The 18680-nt window shown below is 46.9% G+C and overlaps 1 protein-coding gene across 2 annotated transcripts in view; it reads right to left on the bottom strand.

The window, feature by feature from the left end:
* Window positions 1-1824: 1824 nt before the first annotated feature.
* Window positions 1825-18680, bottom strand: part of LOC121626831 (disks large homolog 4-like) — a 28665-nt gene continuing 11809 nt past the window's right edge. The window contains exons 4-19 of one of the 2 annotated variants that reach the window (XM_041965522.1): window positions 13098-13148; window positions 10348-10472; window positions 10039-10208; window positions 8960-9096; window positions 8735-8885; window positions 7895-8163; window positions 6936-7038; window positions 6591-6687; window positions 6215-6391; window positions 6071-6108; window positions 5927-5974; window positions 4793-4894; window positions 4550-4722; window positions 4314-4423; window positions 3950-4041; window positions 1825-3841 (exon numbers count right to left, since the gene is read on the bottom strand). In XM_041965522.1, the coding sequence (XP_041821456.1) occupies window positions 3735-3841; window positions 3950-4041; window positions 4314-4423; window positions 4550-4722; window positions 4793-4894; window positions 5927-5974; window positions 6071-6108; window positions 6215-6391; window positions 6591-6687; window positions 6936-7038; window positions 7895-8163; window positions 8735-8885; window positions 8960-9096; window positions 10039-10208; window positions 10348-10472; window positions 13098-13148 (1950 nt within the window). In that variant the 3' untranslated portion in view covers window positions 1825-3734. Of the gene's footprint in view, window positions 3842-3949; window positions 4042-4313; window positions 4424-4549; window positions 4723-4792; window positions 4895-5926; window positions 6109-6214; window positions 6392-6590; window positions 6688-6935; window positions 7039-7894; window positions 8164-8734; window positions 8886-8959; window positions 9097-10038; window positions 10209-10347; window positions 10473-13097; window positions 13149-16349; window positions 16480-18680 lie in introns of those variants that run through there. The other variant, XM_041965521.1, reaches the window with a different exon arrangement.

Below are 18680 nucleotides of genomic sequence, written 5' to 3'. Positions count from 1 at the left end.
ACTGATACACACCTGAATCACACTGATGCTCACCTGTACACACACCTGTACACATTGATACACACAACACACATACATAGAAAAGCGTGATATACATTAATACTTATTATTAGTTGTAGTAGTAGTAGTAATCATTGTTATCATTGTTGTTATTATTATTATTAGCTAACTCAATGTACCATTTGATGATTCGATAACAGGATTGAAAAGCTCATTTGTAAAATGAATAAATAAATCTTTTTTAATGTGTTTTTTTATGAATATTTTCTGTCAAAGATGAGGAGATGTAGCCTCGTTAAAGTCCCTTAACGAGCTCCTGGAGGGTGTTTCCTCCTCCTCAGCCTGCAAACACACTCAGTTTACTCAGTTTAGTTCTTTCTTTAACAAGAATTTAACATTTAATGAACCAGAAACGTCTCGATTCAACCTGACAGACCGAAACTCTGAGTTACAAACTAACATTGAACAGTTCAATCTGAACCTCGAAAAACAGCAGTTTGACCTTAAAAAACCCAGAACTCAAGGTCCACTTACTCACATTTTCTGGAGCCTCCACCCTGAGGTCATGTGACGGCAGCTGGGCCATGACAACTGAGCACACTCCACCCACTGCATCAGTGCTGGTATGTGGACCCTGAGTGAAGACTTTTAGTCAAACTACATTAAAATGATTGCGTGAAGTCAGTCCACGTGTTCTAATTTTCCTCAAATATTCTCAAACTTCAATGTGTTTCCACACAAAAGTCTTCTCAGAGGTGAAAAACTTCATTGAGTCATCGTCACCGCTCGAGGACAAACATTAGTCAGCTTTGAGGGAAGTTTTATTATGACAGGACGACCTCCTGATAGGACGACCTTCTGACAGGACGACCCTCTGACAGGGCGACCTTCTGACAGGACGACCTCCTGACAGGACGACCTTCTGACAGGACGACCCTCTGACAGGACGACCTCCTGACAGGACGACCTCCTGACAGGACGACCTTCTGACAGGACGACCCTCTGACAGGACTACCCTCTGACAGGACGACCTTCTGACAGGACGACCTTCTGACAGGGCGACCTTCTGACAGGACGACCTTCTGACAGGACGACCTTCTGAATGGACGATCTTCAGACAGGACGACCTCCTGACAGGACGACCCTCTGACAGGACGACCTTCTGACAGGACGACCTCCTGACAGGACGACCTTCAGACAGGACGACCTCCTGACAGGACGACCCTCTGACAGGACGACCTTCTGACAGGACGACCTCCTGACAGGACGACCTTCAGACAGGACGACCTTCTGACAGGACGACCTTCAGACAGGACGACCTTCTGACAGGACAACCTTCTGACAGGACGACTTTCTAAATGGACGATCTTCAGACAGGACAACCTTCAGACAGGCCGACCTTCAGACAGGACGACTTTCTGAATGGACGAGTTCTGACAGGGCAACCTCCTGACAGGACGACTTTCTAAATGGACGATCTTCAGACAGGGCAACCTCCTGACAGGACAACCTTCTGACAGGACGACCTTCTGACAAGACACTTGTGATTGGTTCAGTAAATACAAAGAAGCTGGAGGGTTTCCCCCTGTGGCCAAGCGGCACTGGCTGTGGATGCAGATCTGGACTAAAGTCCACGTCCTGGGCTCAGAGACGCTCCAGCTTCCACCTCCTCCTGTACGTCCGTCTTTAACATTCATGCTCATGTTCGAGTGGCTGATATTTAACCAGAGTTCACGTCAAGACATGAAACAGGTTCAGCTTTTATAAGGAATTTATTTCAATATTTCAACAATTGAATTTCATTTAGAACTAATTATTCCATTATACAACAAGCCAGTCGTTGAACCAACCGCCTCCTCTGTGTGTGTGTGAAACAGGATAATAAATATTCAGATATGATTTTATAGCGTTTATAAAGTGGAACTTCTGTCAGTGCTCAGAAAGAAAAGATGACCTCAGGTAACCCCGCTGTGTGTGTGTGTGTGTGTGAGATGATACTACATCATCAATAATTAGGATTATTTTCATTATAATAATTGTTAGAATTATTCACATGACCCTGATATTCAGTCTCAAAAACCCCACTGGAACCATCAGGAACCAGTTTGGGAGCAGCAGTGGCCATATTGGATCCACCATCAGTCCCAGTTGCCATGGTTACACACTGTTCGCTGTCACAGATGATGTCACAGAAGGACAGCATTTCCTTCCTCCGGTAAATGTTGAATCTCCCAAAGCACTGTGGGTAATGGAATGTGAGGGGGCGTGGCCACAGGTGACCATGCCCCACCCCCACACTGTCCTGGTGAGTGTTGTGAGTCTAAAGCTTTAGCTCCTCCTCCAGCTGACCTTTAATGTCCTCTCTGGTCCTGTTATACGCCAGGACTCATGGGTATTGTGGTCCAGAATCCAGCAGGACTCATGGGTACTAGCATGGACCCACAGTACAGGATTGTGGTTAGAAATCTGTTGCTGGGACTTGTGGGTAATGTAGTCCTTCTGTGCTGTAGTTTGAGGCTCATTTGAGACGAGCCAGACCTGCGCAGAATCGGTCACGTTCATGGCGGCACAACGCATGTCGGTTAGAACTTGATCACGACTTGCTCTGATGTCGTGATGGGAAACACCTGGCCGTCGCCTGATCAATGAGCTGATTGGCTCCTAGCTCGACCACAAATACCACGTTTTGTGTTTAACACTAGATTGTAGACTATTGGTCTCATGTTGTGCAGTGCAGGTTTAACCTGTTAGCAAACACATCTTGTGTGGTTGATGATAGTAATAATAAAGGTTATCTATGCAGCACTTCTCAGAACGAGTCATTACAAAGTGCTTCACAAGGCACAGGTACGGCCGCAGGTATCCGAACACGGTCTGCGAACTACAGGCCGCCTCCAGGTGGATCCAGCAGGAAGCGAATGTTTTTCCTGTAAATTCTTTCAAGGCTTTTGGAAACCGTCCGACTTGACTGCAGCCTCCTGTCCTGCTGCCGCCGCCTGATCTCAGCCACTTTCCAGGCGAACAAGCCTGTTTGTAGGTGGTGCAATCCTTCATTGGAGCAAGGAACTGTGGGTAATGTAGTCCAAAGCCTTTTGCTTAAAAATGGAAGAGTTCGGTCTCCGTTTCACCTCTTGAGAGACAGTAATCGCTAAAAACTCTGCCTGTCCACTGCAACAGAGGGGGAGTGTAGTCCAGCCGGAGGGAGTTGTAGTCCATATGAGGAGGATTGTGGGAGTTGTAGTCCATATGAGGAGGACTGTGTGTGTAGTCCAGTATTTGAGTTAAGCCCTGAATAGACTGTGTGTTTGAGCCCCATCGTTTTATTTACAGTCACACAAGTCTTTATGTACACTACACACACACACTCACGCACACACCTTTTTCACATAAATAATAGATCAATAAATCAATAGATAAATCAATAAATAAATAGGATAATATAAATACTTCAATACCAATTGAACTCTACGGTCCTCTGACTCATTATTTAGTGATAATACAGGATTATTGAATCAACACATAATCAATTAATAATTCACCTGTCTGCCTGACACACAGACAGACTGATAGACAGACAGGTCCACGCCTACAGTATCCATCCAATCAGTGCGCTCGCTTCTTATCCTCCCGTAGAAACAAAACAAAAAAAGAGAAACGTCTGCTCTCCATCAGGTCCTGCTGGAGGAGGAGGTGGGAGTTGTTGGTGGTTTCCATGGAGACTTGTGAGTGGCCAATCAGAGTCTGTCACGGGCAGGAACCCAGATGTATGGGCCGCTCTGCTCCTCGATGACGGCTTTGACCAGGTGGTACACCTCCTCGAAGCTGTCGCCGTGCACGATGGCTGCGCACGCACGCACGCACACACACACACACACACACACACACACACACACAGTTACCACCAGACTTAAAGAACCTCCTAAGTTTCTCCTACAATCAGCGTTTTTACCTGTGAAACACTCGAGGAAGTCCTGTTCCAGTTTGATGGCTCGATCCAGAGCTTTCCTCGCCTGATCCTCCGACAGACGCTTGTTCAGATCCCTGCACGCACACACACACATGCAGCCACACACACACGCACGCACGCACACACGCACATGCACAGATACACACGCATACACACACACGCACATGCACACACACAGAGACACACACGCACACACAACTTCTATGTTTATTTCCGACACCTGATACCAAAAATATCCTAAATAAGACGCCATATTTATCTGGTCAACATCTTCTCGAATGTGATGCATCTGGTGACCTCACTGGTGACGTCAGTGATGACCTCATTGATGACCTCAGTGACTTACAGGATGTTCTCCAGGGATCGCGGTCGGATGAAGATGGCGATTGGGTGCAGCTGAGCGGCCTGCAGCCTCCTCACTGCGTTGGCCGACACGTCCAGGATGCAGTGTTTCCCCTGGTGACCACACACACACGCACACACACACACACACACACGCACACACACACACACACACACATAAATGGCCTGGAAACATCCTCCTTGGGAACCACAGCACCATGTGAACCTTGCGGGACTCACCTGCTCGGCCACCTGTCTGACGCTCTGCACCGACGTCCCGTACAGGTGGTTGTTGTACTGTCCCGCCTCAATGAAGCGATGGGACTGGATGTCCCGCTCCATCTGTTCCCGTGACGACACAAAGTGGTAGTCCCGCCCATCGGCCTCGTAGTCCCTCTGAGGACGAGTCGTGTCTGCGGAGACGGAGAGTTACGTCAGTCACTTCCTGTTTGTTGCCACTGGTTTCTGAAGCGCGACACTTACGAGGGACGCAGGAGCCGAACTTGTCCGGGAACTCAGACAACAGGTCGTCATTTACTCGGTCTTTGGTCGGCCCCAAGATGATGACGGGACGAGCGTAGTCCACTACAGAGGGACAGAGAGGAAACTTTATTGATACCTGCTCATTATCAACAAGCACACAGTCAAGCAGGTAAAATTACTTTTTGATTGTTTTCATCCTGGACTACATTTCTTTGTGTCTCTTTGTGGTCGTTTTGTGTCTCTTTGTGGTGGTTTTGTGTCTCTTTGTGATTGTTTTGTGTGTCTTTGTGGTCTTTTTATGTCTCTTTGTGGTCGTTTTGTGTGTCTTTGTGGTCGTTTTATGTCTCTTTGTGATGGTTTTGTGTCTCTTTGTGGTCGTTTTGTGTCTCTTTGTGATTGTTTTGTGTGTCTTTGTGGTCGTTTTATGTCTCTTTGTGATGGTTTTGTGTCTCTTTGTGGTCGTTTTATGTCTCTTTGTGGTCGTTTTATGTCTCTTTGTGATTGTTTTGTGTGTCTTTGTGGTCGTTTTGTGTCTCTTTGTGATGGTTTTGTGTGTCTCTGTGGTCGTTTTGTGTGTCTTTGTGGTCATTTTGTGTGTCTTTGTGGTCGTTTTGTGTCTCTTTGTGGTCGTTTTATGTCTCTTTGTGGTCGTTTTGTGTCTCTTTGTGGTCGTTTTATGTCTCTTTGTGGTCGTTTTGTGTGTCTTTGTGGTGGTTTTGTGTCTCTTTGTGGTCGTTTTGTGTCTCTTTGTGATTGTTTTGTGTGTCTTTGTGGTTGTTTTGTGTCTCTGTGGTCGTTTTATGTCTCTTTGTGGTGGTTTTGTGTCTCTTTGTGGTGGTTTTGTCTCTCTTTGTGGTCGTTTTGTGTCTCTTTGTGGTCGTTTTATGTCTCTTTGTGGTGGTTTTGTGTCTCTGTGGTCGTTTTATGTCTCTTTGTGATGGTTTTGTGTCTCTTTGTGGTCGTTTTATGTCTCTTTGTGGTGGTTTTGTGTCTCATGAACAACAGTGTATTTCATTCCTTATGAACTCTGATGTGTAACAGACAGATTGTGTAATTTCTTCTTGAACTATTCTGACTTAATGAAGATAGATAAAATAAGTTTCTGCTGAGGTGGAGGGTTAAAGCGTCACTGACCTTCAATCTGAGTGATGAGCTCGTAGCTGTGAACGAAACCTTCTCGACCTGTGAGAGGAAAACGAACAGTTTGAGACAGAACACATGACAACATGTTGTCTTTCATTGATTCCTTTGTTGCTGTTCTGAGATCAGAAGTTCCACCTTTACTCTTCATGCGTGACCACTCCTTTCTCTCCACTCTGAAACACACAAATACACACAGTTTGCTCACATACTGGGGGTGTATTAATGGAGAAGCTGAGAATACTACAGTAGTATTACAGTATCTGTGTGTATTATATGGACCTGTGTTTGGATGGGATGTATCCCAGCTCTTCCAGCTCGCCCTGCTGGTTCACTCGCCTGGCCTGCCACCACTCGTCATCAGCGCTGTCCATCACATGAAGAACCTCCCCAAAGTTAAAGTCCAGAGCTTGTGATAGGACGCCACAGTCCCACTGCTTATCATAGTCAAACAAGGCCCTGCAACCGTCCACAGTACACCACGTTAGTACTGACAGTAGTATCAGAATACCTGTATCAGGTACGACTGTTTGTCAGGAAGATTCAGACCTGAAGCTGGACTTCTCTGAACTTAGTTCCAGGGATTTATTCCTCTGGACTACTTCAGGTGAGCTACCTGCCCAGGTGTGGTGACTACAGGTGCACTGACACAGTTTACCTGACGTAGAAGCTGCGGTTGGCTCTCAGACTTCCAGATGAACTGTTCATCATCTGCTCCCTCAGGTCATGGATTTTTGCTTCAAAACGACTGTACTCTGCACACACACACACACACACACACACACTTTATTTACTGCAACCAAGTAACACCTGTCACCTGCTGTGATTTTGCCCTAAAATCTTTGGGGGGGGGGGGGGTCTGTTTGTAGGTGTGTATCTGTGTAGGTGTGCGTGTGTAGGTGTCTGTGTGTGTGTGTGTGTGTGTGTGTGTGTGTAGGCGTGTGTGTGTGTGTGTCTGTGTGTTTGTGTGTGTGTGTGTAGGTGTGTGTGTGTGTGTGTTCACCTTCAGGTCTGTACTGTGCTACTATGGTAACAGTCTGTCCTGCGTTCTTCAGAGCTGCTGCTGCCTGTTCATGTGTTGCATACCTGAGATCCACGCCGTTCACCTGCGTGCACACACACACACACACACACACACACACATAAAAACATGAAAGTACAATCAGTCTGACATCTAGTGGTGAAAGCAGGTACTGACCTTGTTTCCATGTGAATAATTGTGATTGGATTGGAGTTTTCTTGTCACTGCAGAGCTCAAATACTGCCCAGGAAGCAGTAAAGTACAGAGTCGTGTACATTTACACAGTGAGCTTTAACACATATACAGGAGGATTGAGGACCTGGTCTCTGCACTCACACTGAGGACCTGGTCTCTGTGCTCACATTAAGGATCTGGTCTCACATTGAAGACCTAGTCTCTGGACTCACACTGAGGATCTGGTCTCACATTGAAGACCTAGTCTCTGGACTCACACTGAGGATCTGGTCTCTGTACTCACACTAAGGATCTGGTCTCACATTGAAGACCTGGTCTCTGCACACACACTGAGGACCTTGTCTCTGTACTCACACTGAGGACCTGGTCTCTGTACTCACACTGAGGATCTGGTTCTGTACTCACACTGAGGACCTGGTCTCACACTGAGGATCTGGTCTCTGTACTCACACTGAGGATCTGGTCTCTGTACTCGCACTGAGGATCTGGTCTCTGTACTCACACTGAGGATCTGGTCTCTGTACTCACACTGAGGACCTGGTCTCACACTGAGGATCTGGTCTCTGTACTCGCACTGAGGATCTGGTCTCTGTACTCGCACTGAGGATCTGGTCTCTGTACTCACACTGAGGATCTGGTTCTGTACTCACACTGAGGACCTGGTCTCACACTGAGGATCTGGTCTCTGTACTCACACTGAGGATCTGGTCTCTGTACTCGCACTGAGGATCTGGTTCTGTACTCACACTGAGGATCTGGTCTCCCTTCCTGAGCTCTCCGCTCAAGTCTGCTGGTCCTCCTGCCAGGATGAAAGAGATGAAGATTCCCTCTCCGTCCTCTCCACCAACAATGTTGAAGCCCAGACCCGTGGACCCGCGCTGCACACAGACCCGGCGAGGCTCCCGGGAATAATCGTCCTCTCCCATCATGCCACGTGGGATAGGTGAGTATCGTCGTGGTGATGGAGGAGGGAGGGCTTGTGGGTAATCACACATGTAGTCAGGCTCCATGTAGGCTGCAGAGAAACAAAGGACACGTAACGCTGTGTTGGGCTGAAGTCCTGCTGGTAGTGGTCTGTGAACCGAGATCCTCATCCAGTTGTTTGGTCCTCAACATGTTCATGTGTTCATACTAGCTACAATAAACTGGATCAAACCAGTTAGCGGAGCAGGAATCAGCCTCTGGAGCTCATGACATCCTGTTCTCTGCATTAACAGTTATTAAAGCTCCTTCAGCGAGCTCACCTGCTAACCTGGTCACTCGTGGATCTCCACAGTTTAGTCCTGGAGAACCTTTCTAATGGACTCTCAATCACCATAACTGTTAGACGGTGTGTAAAAGGTTTGGATGGACGGCTGGTAGGCTGTGATCGCCTGCTGCATTTTGGACTCACATCTCAACATCAAATCTTCTGACTGCAGAATGAGCTGACTTTAGCTTCATCACCAGATTGGGGGGGGGGCATATGCAGTAATACATGAGGACAAGCTTGTGTTAGTTTTAGCATTATAACCAGGGGGAGAAACTCTGTCAGCGCGTCCCAGGTGTCAGGAACAGGAAGTGTCAGAGCTCACAGGTGTACGTACAGCTGGTCAGGTCGGGGGGGCTGTATCGATCAGCGGGGTGGATGTACTGCGAGGCAGGCGTGGCCACCTTCAGGTAGACCACCTCCCCCGTGTTCTTCAGGGCAGACACGGCGTCTTCGTGCAGGACGTCCTCCAGAGACACATGGTTCACCTGTCGGGGTCAAAGGTCGCGTTAGACTGGAATCCTGTGGATTAATAACATAGAACAGCTGTGAGGTTCCATACAGCCAGTATTTTGTCCCCAATCTGTAGCCGTCCATCGCGGTGTGCTGCTCCGCCCTCAATGATCTTGGTGACGTAGATGCTGTTGTCTCCAGGAACATGTTGGTTCCCCACACCGCCGGCTATACTGAAGCCCAGACCTGGACCAGACAGGGACAGGACAAAGTTTGTGTAGAAACACTGCAGATGTTCTTTAACGGGTTCTTTAAAACACAAGTACATTTCTGAAGTCAAAATAAAGGTTCTGGGGAGTGTAAAAGGTTTAGGGAAACATTTTTAAATAAAAGTCCTTCAGTATGTTAGAGAACATTTCTAAGAGTTATTTTAATGTGTTAAACAGTATCTAGAATCATCTGAGAACGTTTCAAAAAGGGTTCTTCAAAGCTTCATACTGGTCGAAAAGTCTGTAGAATCATAGCACATCCTTTCTAGCAGTTCTTCAACACAAAAAGTGGAACCTCTGTAACAGGCTAAATGCTCTGCAGCACATTTGATCTTTGGAGATCCTTTACTGTTACGGTTCTTCAAAACAGATACAGATTTTTGACTAAGAGGTGATTTTAAGCAACATAAGGATTTTCCAAGGACCGCAAAATCACCAAAGAACTTTTCAAACGATCATTTATGGCGCTAGAATAGCTCTGCAGCCTGTTTGATCATTTGAGAACCTTCCCAACAGGGTTCATCAAAGCATCAGCGAAGTCCTGATATCTACAGAAAAACAGCTGATCCTTACTAACATGGTTCCTCAAAGTAGTAAAAAAGTGTGGAAAACAATGAAAAAATCCACAGAGAACATTTCTTATGGGTTCCTTAAGTACCCAAAAAGTTTGGAGGTCTATAAAGTCAGGAGGAAATCTTCCCAGCAGGATATTTAATGCACTATGAAGGTCTGCAGGAACTTTCTCAAAACTTTATACAGTTATATTAGAACATTCTAAGGGTTCTTTTAAGGTAAGATTAAGATTCTACGGACTGTAAGATTAGCAAAGAACCTTCCTAACAGGGTTCTTCCAAGCATCAAAAGGCTGTTCAGATGTCAGTTTGTTTAAAGGTTCTGAAGTATCTCAAAGTCTTCCTACCTTTAGGTCCTTTCATCAGTTTGATCTGTGTGATGCGTTCACTCGGTGGGCGTCGCCGCAGGACGTACAGCCTAACGACAGGCCCCGCCTCCTTCAGCGCCTCGACAGCGATGGAGTGAGTGACCTCACGCACGTCCACGTCGTTAACAAATACGATGCTGTCGTTCACCCTAAAAACAACCAAACCATCATTGTGAGGATATTTGGGCTGGTCCTCACTGGTTCACAGGACTGTCCAAAGGGTCAGACCTGGGTTTAAAGTTCAGATTTTATTTTATAATCAGGTTGTGTGTGACGGCGTGCGAGCACCTGAGGCGTCCATCCTGGGCGGCGGCTCCTCCAGGGATGATCTTAGTGATGAAGATGGATGGGTCATCTCCAATGTGAGGATTATCAGTTCCTCCTGCGATGCTGAAGCCCAGACCAGAGTTCCCCTGAACACACACGCATTGACAGACACACACACACACACACACACACACACACACACACACACACACAAATACACATTAACACACATACACACATTTCCAGTAACAACAGAGGAGTGACTGAACATAATCAGTTAAAAAGGTCCAACTTTCCCTGAGCCTACGAACGCTGTCTGAGAGTTAGCAGCATGCTACTGGTTTCTTATTCTCACAGACAGTTAGCAGCATGCTACTGGTGTTTTATTCTCATTGACAGTTAGCGGCATGCTACTGGTGTTTTATTCTCATTGACAGTTAGCAGCATGCTACTGGTTTCTTATTCTCATTGACAGTTAGCGGCATGCTACTGGTGTTTTATTCTCATTGACAGTTAGCAGCATGCTACTGGTTTCTTATTCTCACCAACAGTAAGCAGCATGCTACAGGTGTTTTATTCTCATTGACAGTTAGCAGCATGCTACTGGTTTCTTATTCTCACCAACTGTTAGCGGCATGCTAGTGGTTTCTTATTCTCATTGACAGTTAGCGGTATGCTACTGGTTTCTTATTCTTACAGACAGTTAGCGGCATGCTAGTGGTTTCTTATTCTCATTGACAGTTAGCGGCATGCTACTGGTTTGTTATTCTCACAGACAGTTAGCGGCATGCTACAGGTTTCTTATTCTCACCAACTGTTAGCGGCATGCTACTGGTTTCTTATTCTCATTGACAGTTAGCGGCATGCTACTGGTTTCTTATTCTTACAGACAGTTAGCGGCATGCTACTGGTTTCTTATTCTCATTGACAGTTAGCGGCATGCTACTGGTTTGTTATTCTCACAGACAGTTAGCGGCATGCTACAGGTTTCTTATTCTCATTGACAGTTAGCGGCATGCTACTGGTTTCTTATTCTCACAGACAGTTAGCGGCATGCTACAGGTTTCTTATTCTCATTGACAGTTAGCGGCATGCTACTGGTTTCTTATTCTCACCAACAGCTAGCGGCATGCTACTGGTTTCTTATTCTCATTGACAGTTAGCTGCATGCTACTGGTTTCTTATTCTCACAGAGTTAGTGGCATGCTACAGGTTTCTTATTCTCATTGCCCTGCTAACACAGGTGTCCGCCTGCCGCCATACTTGATGAACAGGTAAGTAATGTGAAACCACACCCATGTACCAATTACCAGAAATGTCAGTGAACAAAAAAAGCCATGAGTAGCTAATGCAATTAATAAACAACATAAAAACATATTTATGGCTCCGACACTGACAGTCGGATGTTCAACTGCTTATTCCCCTCTCAAGTCTGTATGGTAACATGAAGCCACAACCAGCAGCTGGTTAGCTTAGCTTAGCATAAAGACAGGAAACAGGGAGAAACGGCTAGTGTAGCTAAGCCGTACCATGTTCATCAGTGACAAGAGCTGGTGGATTTGTTTTACCATTGGACAGAGCAGGTTAGCTGTTGCCCCTGCTTTCGGTCTTAATGCTAATGCTTAAGCTACGGAGGCTACAGAGGTACCACACCGTTCAGCTGCTCGTGGTTCCAAACCTCCTCCACCACAAACCTTCTCTTTCTGACAGAGAACATCATCTACTGTTCATTAGCCAAACACGATGAAGATGGAAGAATTTAAACGCTGTGAGGAACAAAATCGTCTTTGATCCAGCTTATCGAGACCTTTACAGCAGGATGAAGAGTTAGACCGGCTGCGGGACTCAGATCCAGCTGAGACTGGGACATGACGAGAGGTCAATAAGGCGATCGGTCTGATCGGAAGTTTGGTGCCGATCAGATTTGAATCTGGGGTTTGATATCCAGCCCTGCGGATCCAGTGAGTCATGTGATGAAAGTGTGTGTGTGTGTGTGTGTGTTTCATCTCTGCTTGGTTTCAGTTGCAAAATGTTTCCTAAAATAAGCAGCAGGGAGCTAAAAATAAGCTCCAGATGTCAGCGGGGTGGAGTTTATCTCTGGTGAACAACAGCGAGCGACAGTTTCTAAAAACAGAGCACAGCACGTGTGTGTGTGTGTGTGTGTGTATCATCGTTTGTGTGTGTGTGTGTATCATCGTTTGTGTGTGTGTGTGTCTTTGTGTGTGTGTGTCTCTGTGTGTGAGTGAGTGTGTGTGTGTGTGTGTATCATTGTCTGTGTGTGTGTGTGTGTGTGTATGTGTGTGTATGTGTGTATGTGTGTGTATGTGTTTGTGTGTGAGTGTGTGTGTGTGTGTGTATATCATCGTGGGTCTGTGTGTGTGTGTGTGCGTGTGTATCATTGTCTGTGTGTGTGTGTGTGTCTGTGTGTGTGTGTGTGTCTGTGTGTGTGTGTGTGTCTCTGTGTGTGAGTGTGTGTGTGTGTGTGTCTGTGTGTGTGTGTGTCTCTGTGTGTGAGTGAGTGTGTGTGTGTGTGTGTGTGTGTGTGTATCATTGTCTGTGTGTGTGTGTATGTGTGTGTATGTGTGTATGTGTGTGTATGTGTGTGTGTGTGAGTGTCTGTGTGTGTGAGTGTGTGTGAGTGTGTGTGTGTCTCTGTGTGTGAGTGAGTGTGTGTGTGTGAGTGTCTATGTGTGTGAGTGTGAGTGAGTGTGTGTGTGTGTCTCTGTGTGTGAGTGTGTGTGTGTGTGTGTGTGTGTGTGTGTGTGTCTCACCCTCTCCAGTGTGATCTCTTCGTACTCCAGCTCTCCTTCTGACCCGTTCATCTGTAAAAACAGAGAACTTTCATTAGATGATCCAGCATCTCCATGGCAACTCCACAGCATCAGCTGTTGAGCCCTCAGGGGGCTGGTTACCTAGGCAACTGTAACTGTAACTATAGCGACCACCTCTCTCTCCCTCTGTCTGTCTTTCATATGAGCTCTTCTTATCTCACTTCCTGTTTGTTTTGAACACAAATCTGGAGAAAAAGGTCAAAGAGAGAAAGATGGAGGAGTGAAGGTGTGATTGATCATCAATCAGTGATCAATTAAAGATCGGCAGCCTTCAGCTCTCACACTGTAACAATAATTCCTCCACATAGACATCAGCCTGAGCAGAAAGATGAAGTTTCACCTGCTGACAGACGTGATGCTGCAGCTGCTTGGATCTGATATGAGCCTCCATCACTCAGTCCTGTTTCCTGCTCTGAAAATGACAATGACACAACCTTCAGAAGCACACCTGGTGTGTCACCTGTCATTTACAGCTAGCTATTAGCCACAGCTGCCTAGAATGTATGACTATGGTGCTGCTCTGTTAATAACAAGGACGAGACTAACAGCTGGTTGCTGAGGTCATTAGATGGATCTTTCACGTCTACCTGCTGTACACACACCTGACTGTGTGGACCAGGTGTGCTCCGCCAGGTTTGGGCAGAGTGCCAGAGCTCTCCAGGACCCAGAGAGGGCACAATTTACCCAGATTATCATTACCCAGGTGGATGCTGGGGTGCATGTAGGTGGATGCAGCACTAATTCTGGGATACTGCTGTGGTGTAGTTGCAGTTTGCTATGGTGTTTCTAGGTGGTTGCTGGGGTGTTGTTGGAGGTCTTGCTAGAGTGTGGCTTCAGGAGGGTCCAAACACCTGTACAGCGGAGCGTTGTCATGGTTACACACTGAGAAGCATGAGGATACACCTCCGTCCTGTCTCTCAGCAGTGAAATGTTAGCATGAACGCTGCCTCCAGCTCCTACATCACCATCACATCCTCCATCATCAACACGCTGCAGCTCTCCTCACTCGCCTGTCTGCCAGACTGCCTGTCTGTCTGTCTGTCTGTCTGTCTGACTGCCTGTCTGACTGTCTGTCAGTAACACAGTGAACTCTGTTGGGTCCCTGAAGGGCTGAACAGCTGTTAACACACAGTTCACTTCAGTGTGTTTGTCTCTGGAGAATCTGGAGGAGAGAGCTTCAACAGAGTTATATAAGAGAGAGAGAGAGAGAGAGAGAGAGAGAGAGAGGTAGACTGACAGCAGGAGAGAGAGAGGCTGTGTTACAGTTCTGTCTGAATTAATTAAACCTTTCCTCATTTCCTATGACAGCCTCTCTCTCTCTGTGTTTCTGCCACTCTGAGTCTATGTCTCTCGACCACACTCCGCAGAGGGGTGGTTGAACTGCTTGGAAAGGTGAGAAACATGAAAATGTCTCCACATCTATCAAAGTCTTACGAGTTGGGGGAGCGAATGTGCAGCAGTAAACCAGCTTCAGTCTGCCAGGAAACGGTCCTGGTGCAGGTTTCTGGATCCAGAACAAACCTGGACCACAAGAGTTCACTGCATTTTATGTGTCAGAGCTAGGCTAAGCTAATGTGTAGCAGCTACCTGAAGACAGAGACAAAAAGGCAGTAGCTTACCAAAGTCAATGCTAACAGCCTTGTAGCTTGTTGAAGCTAACATACCTTTAGCTAGCTCTGTAACATCTCATCACCTGCTGGATGACTGTGATTAATGTGGTTCACACCTTCATGTTCGCCTCAGGATCACCTGTAAGAACTTTACCGATCCTCTGACTGCTCATGTAGCGCCACCATCAGGTCAACATGTAGCTTTGACCTTCCCATCAGCCTCAGCTGGACTGCTTCTTCATTGTACAGTTATTAATGAGTCAGTATCACCTGAAGCGTAGTTATAATACAGGTGGACCCGAGGCTGCGATCACCAACGTGATGTCACAGACACTGATCAGTTTATATTATAGAATGACATATTTATTCATTTCAAATTTACCTGTGGATCATTACCTGGATCACGTTTATGTCACAATATGAAGAGTTAAATATCAGCAGTTATTTTTCATGTAAACAGTCAGATCAAAGTGAATTAATAATTTCAGCAATAAAAAACACAAAATGAAAAAACTGCCCATATTTTACTGTGGTAGTTTGTAGCGCTGTGGAGGTGTGACTGTAGTGGAGGTGTGACTGCAGTGGAGGTGTGACTCCAATGGAGGTGTGACTCCAGTGGAGGTGTGACTCCAGTGAAGATGTGACTCCAGTGAAGATGTGACTGCAGTGGAGGTGTGACTCCAGTGGAGGTGTGACTGCAGTGGAGGTGTGACTCCAGTGAAGATGTGACTGCAGTGGAGGTGTGACTCCAGTGGAGGTGTGACTGTAGTGGAGGTGTGACTCCAATGGAGGTGTGACTCCAGTGGAGGTGTGACTGCAATGAAGGTGTGACTGCAATGAAGGTGTGACTCCAGTGGAGATGTGACTCTAGTGGAGGTGTGGCTGTAGTGGAGGTGTGACTCCAGTGGAGGTGTGACTCCAGTGGAGGTGTGACTGTAGTGGAGGTGTGACTCCAGTGGAGGTGTGACTCCAGTGGAGGTGTGACTGTAGTGGAGGTGTGACTCCAGTGGAGGTGTGACTGTAGTGGAGGTGTGCAGGTGGTTACTGTATGGATCAATGTGATGATGCTGCAGCCTATTTGAACTGCTGATCCAAACTGACGGCATGATAGCACAGCTCGCTGTTTAAAGGTCTCATGGCTAACCAAAGCTAAAGCTAACAGTGTGGAAGCTTGCAGCAACAATAACAGTCAAGAATGTAACGTGGAGCGAACAAAGGCAAAGAAACACATCCACCGTGGAGGTGCTAAGTTCTGTTGAAGCTACAGTCAAATAGAAATCTGTTATCTCGTCTTAGCTAACAGCTAAGAGATAACGCTAACTGTCGCTAACTAAGGCTACCCCCCCTCGGTAGAAAAACACTGAAAATAATATTAACAATAAGAACATGAAACAGTCCGGGCAGAAACAAACATGATCTCAGTTAAACAACACGTAGCCCAATCAGACAAGACATGAAGGCAGCATTAGTCCCGCCTCCTGACAGAGGCAGGTGTCTTTGTTACAACGATTGGTTAGACCAGAAGCCAATCACATGCTAATCAGAGTTGTTAATGGTGTGATGCAGCAGCAGTGGTTCCTACCATCATCCTCTGCCTGTGTCTCTTTGCTCTCCTCACGTTGTTGATGAATCTTCTTCCCATCTTCTTGGCGTACCACACCGACACAAACATCACTTCCTGTTTCCTCTGTCTCTCTCTCCCTCTGCCTGTCTCTCTCTCTTCAGGCTGTTACATAAAGACTGACGGAATGACGGATGAATAATTAACAACCAAACAGCAAAGAAAGAAGAAACAGCTCTCGGCCGGCACTCGTTAGGCTCGTTAGGTGTCGTTTCCTGGACGCGTTAATGAAGCAGAGAGCCTCAGACATGACTGACAGCTCAGAACATCACTCTGTCCTCCCTCGTTCTCCCAGAGAGAGAGAGAGAGAGAGAGAGAGGGAGGTGATAAACGACAACAATCCTTTGTTAGATGCAGAGAGGGAAATGAAGAGCGAACGAATCCTCCAAAAAAAGAAAAAGACAGAAGCTGTTTATCACTCGCCCTCCGTCATCCCTCGTTCCTCCTCCACTCGCCCGCTCACTCACTCGCTCTCTCTCTGCTCGACCCTCCTGACGCTCCGCTGCACATCACCCCCCCGCTCTCTCTCCCTCCCCCTTTCTTTCTCTCTATGTCTCGCTCTCTGTATCTCTCTCTCTCTTGGCCAGCTGCCAAGTGACATCACAGAGGGGAGGGGATTCCTTCAGAGAGTGAGCGAGAGAGGTAGAGAATGAGAGAGAGAGAGAGAGAGAGAGACAGAGAGAGAGAGAGACCGAGAGAGAGAGAGACAGAGAGAGACACAGAGACAGAGAGAGAGAGAGAGAGATAGAAAGAGAGACAGACAGAGAGAGAGAGACAGAGAGAGAGAACTTTAATTAACAGACACACACACACATTCAGGCCAATGTTGTTGCCATGGTAACATCCCTCTCTTCATTCTCATCGTTGTCATGGCAACGGCTGAGCAAAAAAGGCAGAGGGATGCTCAAGAGGCAGCCCACACTGAGTGTGTCTCTGTGTGTCTCTGTCTGTCCCTGTCTCTCTCTCTCTGTCTCTCTCTCTCTCTCTCTCTCTGTGTCTGTCTCTCTGTCTCTGTCTCTCTCTCTGTGTCTGTCTCTCTGTCTCTGTCTCTCTCTGTCTCTCTCTCTCTCTATGTCTCTGCGTGTGTCTGTCTCTCTCTCTCTGTCTCTCTCTCTCGCTCTGTCTCTCTCTGTCTGTCTCTCTGTCTCTCTCGCTCTTTCTCTCTCGCTCTGTCTCTCTCTGTCTCTGTCTGTCTCTCTGTCTCTCTCTGTCTGTCTCTCTGTCTGTCTCTCTGTCTCTCTGTGTCTCTGTGTCTCTGTGTGTGTCTGTCTCTCTGTGTCTCTCTGTCTGTCTCTCTGTCTCTCTGTGTCTCTGTCTGTGTCTCTGTCCCTCTGTGTCTCTGTGTGTGTCTGTCTCTCTGTGTCTCTCTGTGTCTCTCTGTCCCTCTGTGTCTGTGTGTGTGTCTGTCTCTCTGTGTCTCTGTCTGTGTCTCTGTCCCTCTGTGTCTGTGTGTGTGTCTGTCTCTCTGTGTCTCTCTGTCTGTCTCTCTGTGTCTCTGTCTGTCTCTCTGTCTCTCTGTGTCTCTGTCTGTGTCTCTGTCCCTCTGTCCCTCTGTGTGTGTCTGTCTCTCTGTGTCTCTGTGTCTCTGTCTGTCTCTCTGTCTGTCTCTCCGTGTCTCTGTGTGTGTCTGTAATGAACAGCGATGAAGTCCTCTGGCTGTCAGCTGATCTCAGCTCTTCTCTCTCTGTGAATATTAATAATGGTGACACAGCTGACCTCAGACCTGCTGCTGAGATCACTGATCTACGACACACACTGACCAGCTCTACATAGACATGTGAGACATGTTGATGAACAGCCCCATAGAGCCTCCACAAGCTAATCACAAGGACCCCTTCAGTCAGCTGAAGGACATCTGGAATCTTCCCAGTTACCCTTCATGAACACATACAACCTCCTCGGTGACCCATGAAGCCTCCTGTAGAACCTTCTCAAGGAGCAGTAACGGGTTCACCATGAGCCCACAACCTCCTCAAAGTACCATATTCCCTAGAAGTTCCTCAAATGCCTCTCAAATATGTCTGCAGACCACCAGAACCTTCTCAGTGACATTTAAAATAACCCCTAGGACATCCCCATCCTCCCCATGGAGGCCTTCTTCAAGGCACCAAAGAGTTTCCTCAAACACCTCTCTATTCTCGCCAAGGACCCGTGGAACCTTGTTTAGGACCTCTGCAACCTCTTCAAAGACCTTAGGAGCTTTCTTAAGGACTCCTTGATGCTGAGGGTGTAACAGACCAAGCAGGACCGGTTTCCTAGATCAAAAATTTACCTGTTTTAAATGAAGTTCAT

This window comes from Chelmon rostratus, chromosome 23, assembly GCF_017976325.1.
Source record: "Chelmon rostratus isolate fCheRos1 chromosome 23, fCheRos1.pri, whole genome shotgun sequence".
NCBI lineage: Eukaryota > Metazoa > Chordata > Actinopteri > Chaetodontiformes > Chaetodontidae > Chelmon > Chelmon rostratus.
This window is presented reverse-complemented; position numbering and strand designations above follow the sequence as displayed.